Here is a 12,682-nt window from a genome sequence, read left to right as displayed (position 1 = left end):
ACGTCTATGATTGTTTTGTGACACCCCAGGAAGTAAAATAAATATGACAAAAGTTAACACCATCCCTTTCACTTCACTTATTTCGTTGAGCATTTCTTGAAGTACAAATGCGCCCTATCTGAAGGGTGGAACAACGACATTTACCGTACATTTTAAAAACAATGTTTTAGAACACACTAAAAGGCCCGAGGAAAGTCAATTAGAAACAACGCACTCTTGCAACTATCAGATAAAAACTTGCCACTAAGCAGGATCAGGCAACAGTGGAAGAATGCCCCCCCATTCACTTCTCTCGAGCCCCCAGCACAACATCCGCCGAAGCATGGCATAATGGTACCTACAACAGGACAAGATTTCTCTCCTCCTTTTCCCCGCCCGCTATGGGACCTCTCTGTGCCCCTGGCAGTTCCAGTATGACAGCTGCACAGTGGACTTTCTCGATGCAGCCCCCTTTTCATAGCTTTTTCAATGCAGCTACCATCTCCTGGACAAGTACTACAATCGACTAAGGGGGGGAGGGCCGTGTGCAATTGGTAGACGGCTCACTTGGAAACCCCAGGGATAAATGAAGTCGCACACCACCCTGGATGCCACGTGCCTCTTTGGGCAACAACACCCAGCTCTGCCCATAGTGCAGTGAAAAGTGGAGCCGCGCGGTCTTGACAGTTATCAGAAGAAAACAGACCCCTCCAAAGCGAGCCTACATGATATACATTCCCATATACCGCCAGCATGGTCGGCTAATATAATAACATCATTTCAAAGCCCTACTGGGCATGTACGGGACTCGCTGACTTTCTAGGATATTATTTATTTATTTATGTATTGCATTTGTAAAGCACGCTTAACCCGGGGGCCTCTAGGCACTGGTCTTACAATATCAATTGGCCTTACAGCATTTTAGTTTATCAGGCGCAGGTCCTGTGAGAAGGGATCAAGCAGTCTGCCTGCTTAAGGTTCTCTGGTGCCCCTACATGTCTTCTCACAACATGGCAGAGGAGTCTCTTTTCTACAGAGCATATCTGCTTAATACAAAGCTATATTGGTTTGTTAAATTGATTTGAAGATGGAATGTGATGGATGATTTTTATGAAATGTTTGAAATAAACCAACCATAGTAATAAAAAAACGAAATAAAACAATGTACATCTATTCTTCCCAAACATAACAGTTGCCTTGTGAGCAAGGTTTCAATAAGATATAAGTAAGAGTGAATTATGGCTACTGCCTATCAGATCTAAAATGAGGAGAAGTTTCCTGTGCACCTCAGGTTGCATTAGAAATAACAGAAGGCCTCAAATAGGCGTGGGCGATTTTGCAGATGCGCCTCGTTGCTAGAAATCAGAGAGCATGTGCTGGCTGTCCTGATGCTCACCCGGGCAAGGTCTGGGATTGCAGACGGTAACTTCCATGGCCCTCCCATCGCACGGCCTCCCTCCATGCTGCGCGGGTGGATTGCTGCAAGTTCGGGTCCTCGTCCGGTTTCCGTGACCGCAGGTGCGAGAACATTCTTCCCAAGGACTCCAGTCTGACCAATCGCCATCAACTTAATACGAGAAAGCAAAGAATGCATCCTTTAAAGGCATGTTGTGACTGGGGAGACAAGTACAATGAAGACGGTGGTTTCTCTGCAAGGCTGCATGTTAACCAAATGTTAACCAGCAGCTGGAGCTGGGCCAGCCTTCCTTAGTTTCTTTTACATAACTGGTCCCTGATCTGCTAAAACAGCTCTGTTAATAATAACTTTACACTACAGTGTATTACATTTTTTCAAATCGATGCAGAACCTTCAACAGTGAAATGTTTGTTGATTCCAAGAAAAAAAAAAACGTGCTTGCCAAGCGCATTTTGTATGAGTATCCTGAAAACAGGTCTAGATCTGGCATTTGCAGGCTGGACTCGGGAGACCCATGCCCTATTCATTTTATGAAGTAAAAATAATATTGCAAAAATAATAATGGTTCTCACAATGTTATGTTATGCTATGTTACTGGGATGGATATTGCGCACTGCTACCAATAGGAAAATAACCGCATAGATTTGTGGAACCATCCAAAATATGAAGCTACTCCAGACACACCGAACATACCTGGGCATGGCTTGTTCTGGCAGCTTCGAGACTCTACATCTGGCCCCTGGCAGTGGCGGCCGCCATTGGCGGGGAGCGGGTTATTGCACCTGCGGCTGCGCTTCTGGACTCCCAGGTCACATGTTACACTGCAGGCCTGCCATTCAAGCCACTCTGAAAATCCGCCATGAACTGAAACACAAGAACATCACATGAGAATGCACACTGAATGAGCAAGCCCGAAACTAGCTTGGTGGCCTGAGGGCCATGCCTTGTCTTCTCCTAAAATGGACTCCTAATCAGTTACCCTGCCAGCAGAAGCCTCCAGCAGGCCTGGGGAAGCGGAAGGGAACGGCCTACAGGACCAGTTTAGCACCAGGATGGCTAAACTGCAGCGAAAAGCATACACACTGCCCACCAAAGGCTCACACAGGTTTACAGCTGTTTACAATGCCTGCAAGAAGGTTCACTGGCAAACACAAGATATTACAACTGAAGACAATGACTACATCCTAGCACTAATGAAATAGAAGAGAATACATGAAAGACAAACATGTTTATGATGAAACACAGTTTTGAACAGGAAGTTCTATTTCAAAAAAGGGGCGGTGGCTTTTGCTAAGCTGCAAAACACATATTCGAAGAATATGTCCAAGCCTGAAAAAGGGCGGGAACAATTTAAATATGTTGTACAGCAGAAATGGCAGTTGAATTTAAAGGCTCAAAGCGGCCCCAAAACGCATTCAAAGGGGTGGCACCATTTTCTGCAGATTAACACAATTGCTTCACATCTGGTGGCAGAGATGACATGCGTAGTGACACAATTTATAAAACTCTCGATGGTGTATAATGAACAGATACGGCAACCAAGCACAAGACCAAACACAGCCATATTAAGAATAAGAATATTAGACTCCATCAGTCTAGGCCACAAGTTACAGTGCACGAATGAAACATTGGTTTTGTTATTCAGTTTTGCAATACAAAGCGACCCGCCGCCACACGCACTGCAAGGGGAGACACTGTCGGTCCAGTTTCTCGAGGGTGGCCTGCTGGATGGAATGCCAGATGAGTACACTGGACCAATCCAAAGCCTGCTGCCTGCTGCTTGCAAAGCGGGATCAATGACAGCCACGCGACTGACTAGGGGAATAAGCAAAGAAGGCATGTATTTCCTCCAGGCTAGGCTAAAGCCACATTATGTGGCATCGCTAAGACCACAGTAAAAGGATGTGTGCTCCTCGATTGTCATAGCTCTGGCCTTGTGTGCATCCTGGCACCAAGAACCTGCTACAGCAATGAATGAGAGCTTAGATAATTTATTTAGCCTAAATATGTGAGGCCAGCTCTATCAATGTGGCCCACAATCTGAATGGATCTTGGATATGGGTGATTATTCTAGCGGGGTTACAGCACCAGCTGAGCGGTTCCAGTGCAATGTTTAGTAGAATACTGGTGGTTCATAGGATTCTGCTGGCAGCTCCAGTGGCAATGGCTGTAGGGGTCTGGGGGGCCCACGAAGGAGGTTCAGGAATAAAGAAAATGAAGAAAGGAAGCCTGGTGCTTCTGTGGAGTGTTCAGAACCTAGGAGAAACCGCAAATCCAGTCCAAGGAGAGTGCTACAGAGATCCAGCGATGGCAGCAGCGAAGCAGAAGTGCCTTTCTCTGGTATCAACATTCTTAGTAGTGCTGTTCATATAAAGTTTGTAATCCACAAGGTCTGCTGACACCTCCATTTACCAGGCATCTCTGGTCTTGGTGGCCTCGCCTTGGTGTCAGAGTCGCACACCACAGGCTCGCAGGAGTCAGGAAGTCAGGAGAGTGGGTGACTTGGTTGGTCCCACCAAATCAAAGAAACTACACCACTGGAGGGTCCTTGCCTGGTTCAGGGGCCCCAGCATCCACAGACACTGGCAAAGGTTCACCATTAGGAATGGCCTTGAATGGCCTGCAGATCTAGCAGAGCTTCTGTACAGTACTTTGGTCGAGGCTTACACTTTGTACTTCAGGAACTCATTCCAGCAGTCAATAAGGTAATACATAGCATAAAGCATGGGAGATTTGGGCTGAGCAGGGAGATCAGTCTTCAGTCCTAGGCATGCACCCATTTAAGCAGACATCAATCTCTGTGGCTGCCACAGTTATATTTTGTGGGTCTGTGCACAGGCTCTGTGGTGGGGTGAGCATGAGTAGCAGGCATCCTTTCAAATGACTCTCATTGAGGCACATTTCGAGCTGACAGATCTCCAGGGCTCAGTCAGGAAGTGCTCAGATATGCACACATCCACGACCTCGTTCGTGTCTATGCAGGGCCGGTTTACTCGCCACGGCCCACCTGAAAACAATCGTCAGGTGCGGAAAGCCACCTGTATGTTCCCGCTAATTTCACAGTAGCCTACAGGTGGGAAACCCGGTCTAGCTTCAGTGCACCATGCTTGATATCTACTGGGTGCTCTAGAGAACCAACCTTGGAATACAGACTGCACCCCAACTACAACAAGGTTATTTGCCCAAAATCAGTGGCAACACTCAAAGCCATTCACATGTGAAACCCCTACAGAATAAACAGGGTACTTGATGCACTGACTCTGAGTTATATATACTGTCCCTCAGAGGCACATTGTTAGGCAGGTTTTTGCACAACGCTCCGGTGAGGGCGGTGTAACCATCTAACCTAAACGTGCAGCAGTGCTTCTCACCAAAAAGAAATCCCAGACTCTCTAATGGCTGTACATGAGCAATCCCGCTTAACTCAAGGGACGGGAGATGGGTGGTAGTGACGTACAGCTGTTCCACACACTTAACCAACCAGCCGCATGTGTGTACTGAAAAATATGCACTTTATTACAATATGACAAATAGAATCTCTATCAGGCAAGTGACTAATATAGGTAATGTTAAACATAATATATAGTTAAAACACAGCACACATATAAAAAAGTAATAGTCTGTTAAGACCCAACTCACATCTAAACTAACAGTGTTGCCCACTCCACGGTAAAGATAGTACTTAGAGGCAGTAAATAGGTAAAAAACATATGAATATAAAGCCAGGGGCCACCACAAGTCAGAACACATTAGGTTTAAAGGACCAGGCCCATTATACTCCTAGAAAAATAATACAGCAATACCTTGCAGTGACACAATGAAATGAGTTACTCTTTATAGACATGAGGGGAATGTGAGACCTTAAAAATACATATAAAATCATTGATACTTCCTAAAATTCTAGTCTTTGGCCTAAAATTCTATGAACCCAAGGGAGATCCATGAAAAATCTCCAAATGGAGCTAAGTACAGCCAAAGTCACTTTAGGAGAGTTTTAGGAACGCTCAAAGGTTCCCAATAGGAATCAACAAGACAAAGTCGGTAGGCACAGGCACAGTTATGGGGAAGAGGAAGGTAAGCTCCAGTTCTACCCCACGGATGTGGAGAATATAGCAATTAACCCCCGGGGACACCAGACGAGGCCTTCTGGTGGAGCTGCAGTGCCAGGTTCGAGACGCAGCAGTTCCAAGAAGATGAGAAGAAAAGCAGGCTTCGGGATCTCTATGAAAAACACAATACAAGGTGGGCAGCAAAACCATTGACCATTGAGCGCAAGTGCCGGGTATAATCCAGCAGCCTAGGGCCCAGAAGTAAGTACTGATGGTCATGGTTCTCAAAGAAAAGGATCAGCAATGGCAATATCACTTGGCGAGTACAAGGATTTCTTTTGCAGGTCGGTCTACATGATTCGGTCACCCCGGGAAATAAACCCCAGACTAAGGATAAGCCCTGAGGGTTCACAAGAAGAACACATGGCCATCCTTGGAGTGTGGCCCACCAGCCAGAAGTGAAAGCTATGGCGAAAATGGTTCCATGGGATGGGAGAACCTGATCCGTCAGGTTCCATCGGTTCAAATGCCAATCAACAGAAAACAGTCCCAAAACAGAAACAACGATAGAGGCGACCCAGGGTGACTGAAATAAAATGCAGAGGTGGGGTATTGGTGCCCCAATTTCCTTCTGGGAAACAGCAGCTTCCTACACCAAGATGGACACCAAAGGTTGAAAAATGGGAGTGCAGCAGTGAGGCGACCCAGGGTGACTGAAATAAAATGGAGAGGTGGGGTATTGGTGCCCCAATTTCCTTCTGGGAAACAGCAGCTTCCTACACCAAGATGGACAACAAAGGTTGAAAAATGGGAGTGCAGCAGTGAGGCGACCCAGGGTGACTGAAATAAAATGGAGAGGTGGGGTATTGGTGCCCCAATTTCCTTCTGGGAAACAGCAGCTTCCTACACCAAGATGGACAACAAAGGTTGAAAAATGGGAGTGCAGCAGTGAGGCGACCCAGGCTGACTGAAATAAAATGGAGAGGTGGGGTATTGGTGCCCCAATTTCCTTCTGGGAAACAGCAGCTTCCTACACCAAGATGGACAACAAAGGTTGAAAAATGGGAGTGCAGCAGTGAGGCGACCCAGGGTGACGGAAATAAAATGGAGAGGTGGGGTATTGGTGCCCCAATTTCCTTCTGGGAAACAGCAGCTTCCTACACGAAGACGGACAACAAAGATTGAAAAAATGGGAGTGCAGCAGTGAGGCGACCCAGGGTGACTGAAATAAAATGGAGAGGTGGGGTATTGGTGCCCCAATTTCCTTCTGGGAAACAGCAGCGTCCTACACCAAGACGGATAACAAAGGTTGAAAAATGGGAGTGCAGCAGTGAGGCGACCCAGGGTGACTGAAATAAAATGGAGAGGTGGGGTATTGGTGCCCCAATTTCCTTCTGGGAAACAGCAGCTTCCTACACCAAGATGGACAACAAAGGTTGAAAAATGGGAGTGCAGCAGTGAGGCGACCCAGGGTGACTGAAATAAAATGGAGAGGTGGGGTATTGGTGCCCCAATTTCCTTCTGGGAAACAGCAGCTTCCTACACCAAGATGGACAACAAAGGTTGAAAAATGGGAGTGCAGCAGTGAGGCGACCCAGGGTGACTGAAATAAAATGGAGAGGTGGGGTATTGGTGCCCCAATTTCCTTCTGGGAAACAGCAGCTTCCTACACCAAGATGGACAACAAAGGTTGAAAAATGGGAGTGCAGCAGTGAGGCGACCCAGGGTGACTGAAATAAAATGGAGAGGTGGGGTATTGGTGCCCCAATTTCCTTCTGGGAAACAGCAGCTTCCTACACCAAGATGGACAACAAAGGTTGAAAAATGGGAGTGCAGCAGTGAGGCGACCCAGGCTGACTGAAATAAAATGGAGAGGTGGGGTATTGGTGCCCCAATTTCCTTCTGGGAAACAGCAGCTTCCTACACCAAGATGGACAACAAAGGTTGAAAAATGGGAGTGCAGCAGTGAGGCGACCCAGGGTGACGGAAATAAAATGGAGAGGTGGGGTATTGGTGCCCCAATTTCCTTCTGGGAAACAGCAGCTTCCTACACGAAGACGGACAACAAAGATTGAAAAAATGGGAGTGCAGCAGTGAGGCGACCCAGGGTGACTGAAATAAAATGGAGAGGTGGGGTATTGGTGCCCCAATTTCCTTCTGGGAAACAGCAGCGTCCTACACCAAGACGGATAACAAAGGTTGAAAAATGGGAGTGCAGCAGTGAGGCGACCCAGGGTGACTGAAATAAAATGGAGAGGTGGGGTATTGGTGCCCCAATTTCCTTCTGGGAAACAGCAGCTTCCTACACCAAGATGGACAACAAAGGTTGAAAAATGGGAGTGCAGCAGTCAGGCGACCCAGGCTGACTGAAATAAAATGGAGAAGTGGGGTATTGGTGCCCCAATTTCCTTCTGGGAAACAGCAGCTTCCTACACCAAGATGGACAACAAAGGTTGAAAAATGGGAGTGCAGCAGTGAGGCGACCCAGGGTGACTGAAATAAAATGGAGAGGTGGGGTATCGGTGCCCCAATTTCCTTCTGGGAAACAGCAGCTTCCTACACCAAGATGGACAACAAAGGTTGAAAAATGGGAGTGCAGCAGTGAGGCGACCCAGGGTGACTGAAATAAAATGGAGAGGTGGGGTATCGGTGCCAAAATTTCCTTCTGGGAAACAGCAGCTTCCTACACCAAGATGGACAACAAAGGTTGAAAAATGGGAGTGCAGCAGTGATGCGACCCAGGGTGACTGAAATAAAATGGAGAGGTGGGGTATTGGTGCCCTACTTTCCTTCTGGGAAACAGCAGCTTCCTACACCAAGATGGACAACAAAGGTTGAAAAATGGGAGTGCAGCAGTGAGGCGACCCAGGGTGACTGAAATAAAATGGAGAGGTGGGGTATTGGTGCCCAATTTCCTTCTGGGAAACAGCACCTTCCTACACCAAGATGGACACCAAAGGTTGAAAAATGGGAGTGCAGCAGTGAGGCGACCCAGGGTGACTGAAATAGAATGGAGAGGTGGGGTATTGGTGCCCAAATTTCCTTCTGGGAAACAGAAGCTTCCTACACCAAGATGGACAACAAAGGTTGAAAAATGGGAGTGCAGCAGTGAGGCGACCCAGGGTGACTGAAATAAAATGGAGAGGTGGGGTATTGGTGCCCCAATTTCCTTCTGGGAAACAGCAGCTTCCTACACCAAGATGGACAACAAAGGTTGAAAAATGGGGGTGCAGCAGTGAGGCGACCCAGGGTGACTGAAATAAAATGGCGAGGTGGGGTATTGGTGCCCACATTCCTTCTGGGAACTAGCAGCTTCCTACACCAAGATGGACAACAAAGGTTGAAAAAGTTGAAGCCAATGAGGAGGATCAGGGGGAGGAAAAGGACAGCTCGGGAAAGAGGGCCAGCAGGCAAAAATTCGAACCCGTGCTAAAGTAATTTGTATTTGTATTTATCTAAGGGACAGGGATGCAATTTTCGATCACAAATCATTTACAATCATTCATATACAGATGGCAGAAGAATTCCCACGAAAGGTATCTGTACAATAGTATAAAGATTAGAGCAACAAGTAAGCCAGTTTATGAGGGTGTACAAAATTAGGCCATATACCAGGGACAAAACAAACAGAAAGCAAATATTAACCTAAGGGGGCAAGCACTTCAAACTAAAGAGAAGGACTAATTTAATTAAATATACAAAATTACATTATTAAGTGTCACTGGAAACAGTGGTGGGGTCAGTTAGGGAGTATGCAAGAGAGAGCAGTGGGAGCTCCCCGTTTAGCAAGTAGGTGAGGTTTAATCTGAGCTTTGAAGAGATCCACAGTTGGTCTGGCTTTGATTGTTAAGGGCAGTGGGTTCTAGTGGAGCAAGGCGGGTAGGGAGAAAGAGTGGAAGCGAGAGAAGTCAGAGGGAGTAACAGTGAGGTTCAGTGCAGACGAGGGTCAGAGGGAACGAGATGGTGAGTAGACTGAAATACAGCCAGACAGGTACTGCAGAGCAAGACCATTGATAGCTTTGCAGTCTAGGTGAAGAAACTTGAAGAGAGTGAGGTTGTGCATGGAGGGCCAAACAGCATGTTGTCAGTAGCTAGTGGTGGGGGAGGATCTGGGCAGGTTGTAGAGAGTGCAGGTAGCAACGTTTACTGAGCACAGGAGGGGAGATTACAGTTTTTGTTGAGTGGTTAGTAAGAATAGGAAACATTTCTCGAATGTTGCAGAGGTTAATACGAGCAATAGAGGCGGTGGTTGTGATAAATTGTTGCAATCGTAGGTCGCTATCAAGGAGGACACCTAGAATGCATGCCTTGGATGTGGGGATCAAGAAGGTCAAGCAGGAAGGAGATGGGAGAGGGGAGAGGTGGGATGACATTTGAAGCGGGGAGAAGAACAAGTTACTTACCAACTGTAACGTTCTTTCGATTGGATGTTCCTCCCATGTATTCCTCATCTTAGATATTTATTTACCTTCAGCTTTGCTGCTTTGGAAAAAATGTTCTCTCTCCACCAGAGGGCACTCCACTTGAGACTGTCGCGTCGATGTCCTCTCGGCAGCATCCGTCGAGCGCCGACGTCATCCGCTGTATAAATGCCTGGAGCGAGCCCTTTGGCCTCAGTTCTGTTTTTTCGTATATTGTAGCCAATGGATTGTAGTTAATGGCCTGCCTCTTTTGAGCCAAGCCTTACACAAATTTAGAGTGTAAACACGTAAACTGTACTGTGAGGTAGGCTGGGACGGTCGATGAGGAATACGTGGGAGGAACATCCAATCGAAAGAACCTTACAGTTGGTAAGTAACTTGTTATTCGAATGGATTGTGTCCTCCCACGTATTCCTCATCTTAGATAGACTCCCAAAGCAGTGTTGTATTGGAGGTGGGAGTACAGACATTTTAGTCATGTACAGAATGAAGTACTGATTTAGCGAAAAGACCTACTTGTGAAGAAGTAAAATCTAGAGCATAATGTTTTATAAAAGTGTGCATGGCTGACCATGTGTCTGCTGCGCAAATATCTTGCACAGGGACAGCCCTTTGAAATGCTGTTGAAGTTGTAATGCCCCTGGTTGAATGAGCCCTCAGCCCATCTGGGGGATCTTTCCGAGCTAATCTATAACATTCAGTTATAGCCAAAATTATCCATCTAGATAATGTTTGCTTATTCACGGCCAGTCCCAATTTGCGGCTAGTGTATCCTACAAAAAGTTGGTCACACTGACGTAATTTTGCCAATCTTGAAATATAGAAGCTGAGAGCCCTTCTAGGATCTAATCTATGTAGCCTTTCCTCTTCCTTATTTGCGTGAGGAGGAGGGTAGAAAGTAGTCAGTGTTATTTTTTGTGACAGGTGAAAATCTGAGACAATTTTTGGCAAAAAAGAGGGTTTTACCCTAAGGACCACTTCATCTTTTTAAAAGATGGTTTGAGGAGGCCCGCTAGAAAGTGCCTGCAACTCACTTACCCTGCGGGCTGATGTAATTGCCACAAGAAGTATTGTTTTTAAAGTAAGGAGCCTTAACAGATAAGAATGTAAGGGCTCACATGGAATGCATGTGAGGAACTTCAGTACTAAGTTTAAGTCCAACACAGGTACTTGAAAAGGTATTGGAGGAAACACATTATTTAGACCGTTTAAGAATTGAGCTATCAAAGGTATCTTAAAGTAAGATTCTTCCTCTGAGGAGTGCTTAAAAATGGATAGCGCTGCTAAATAACCTTTTATCGTGCCAACCTGGAGCCCTAGATTAGCCAAGTGTAACAGAAAAGATATATTGTGGGAATATTACACTGAAACAGGTCCAAATTCCTATCTCTGCACCAGTTACTGAACTTGATCCAACGACACCGATACAGAGATTTAGTTGCTGGCCTTCTGTCCGAAAGCAAGATCTCCATGACATCATCTGGAAGGTCCCTTCCTCTTGCGAGAGAAGATCCTCTCTTTTTGGAAGACGTATTGGAGGGCAGATGGACATGTCCAGAAGGTCCGGGTACCACGTTCTCCTGGACCAATCCGGGGCAATTAGGATCATGGTTTTCATGAACTTTCTCAACCTCCTGATTACTTGAGGGATCACAGGGACTGGAAGAAACACATACAGAAGTGGAAACTCCCAGTCCACTACAAATGCGTCCCCTAGAGCTCCCCTCAGAGGAAATTCCCTTGAGCAGTACAGTTCTCATTTCCTGTTAACACTGGTTGCGAACAGATCCACTTGCAGGGATCCTCAAAGGGTGAAGATCTCTTGAAGGACTTCCTGAGCTATTTCCCACTCGTGGGAAACTGTGCTCTGCCTGCTCAGAGCGTCCGCCGCTGTGTTTTGCTCTCCAGCTAGATGGACTGCGACAGAGAGAGCCCTTCTTGTATTGCCCAGAACCAGAGTTGCATTGCTTCTCTGCACAGAGGTAGTGACCCTACTTCTCCTCTCTTGTTGAGGTAGAACATGGCCACCACATTGTCTATCATTATAAGGACATTCTTTCCCCGTACAGAGGGCAGGAAGGCCTTCAGCGCTAGTCTGATTGCCCTCAGTTCCAATAGGTTGATGTGTAGTTTGGATTCCGATGGAGACCAACGACCCCTGATTGTCAACTCGTTGGTGTGAGCTCCCCACCCTGTGAGTGAGGCGTCCGTCACTACTGTTATCTCCGGCCATGGTTGCCAAAAAGATTCTCCCTTGAGGATATGTTCTCTGCAACGCCACCATTGCAGATCCTGTGCTACTCTGGCTGGAATTTGCAAAAGATGTGACATTTCCCCTGAAAATTGGGACCATTGAGTCCTGAGGGCCCATTGAAGGGATCTCATCCTCAATCTGGCTTCTGGCACCAGAAAAATGCAGGATGCCATAAGACTGAGCAACCTGAGAAAATGGAAGGGCGGTAGATACTGGGCATTCTGGAATTTTATTACCATCTGCAGAATGTGGTGAGTTCTCTCTTCGGGCGGCGAGGCTTTGCCCGAACAAGTATCCAGGACTGCTCCAATAAACTGGAGTTTCTGAGCTGGTATCATGTTTGAGTTTTTTAAATTCAGCGAAAACTCTAGTTTGCGAAGGAAGTGGCAAGTTTTGGACAGATGTTCCTCGGCTTGTTCTGGAGAACGTGCCCTGATCATCCAATCGTCCAGGTAGGGGTAGACGTGAATCGCCACTCTCCTGAGACTCGCTGCCACCACCGCCATCAACTTGATGAAAACTCTCGGGCGGAGGTCAACCCAAAAGGCAGAACTCGAAACTG

The 12,682-nt window shown here is 46.7% G+C and overlaps 1 protein-coding gene across 2 annotated transcripts in view; it reads right to left on the bottom strand.

The window, feature by feature from the left end:
• Positions 1-12,682, bottom strand: part of HMCN1 (hemicentin 1) — a 1,785,366-nt gene that overhangs the window by 273,299 nt on the left and 1,499,385 nt on the right. For both annotated transcript variants that reach the window (XM_069641364.1, XM_069641365.1), the window contains exons 88-89: positions 2,090-2,260; positions 1,376-1,546 (exon numbers count right to left, since the gene is read on the bottom strand). In XM_069641364.1, coding sequence (XP_069497465.1) covers positions 1,376-1,546; positions 2,090-2,260 — 342 coding nt within the window. The remainder of the gene's footprint in view (positions 1-1,375; positions 1,547-2,089; positions 2,261-12,682) is intronic.

The sequence above is a fragment of the Ambystoma mexicanum genome, chromosome 1q (genome assembly GCF_040938575.1).
Source record: "Ambystoma mexicanum isolate Mex_15411 chromosome 1q, UKY_AmexF1_1, whole genome shotgun sequence".
Lineage (NCBI taxonomy): Eukaryota > Metazoa > Chordata > Amphibia > Caudata > Ambystomatidae > Ambystoma > Ambystoma mexicanum.
This window is presented reverse-complemented; position numbering and strand designations above follow the sequence as displayed.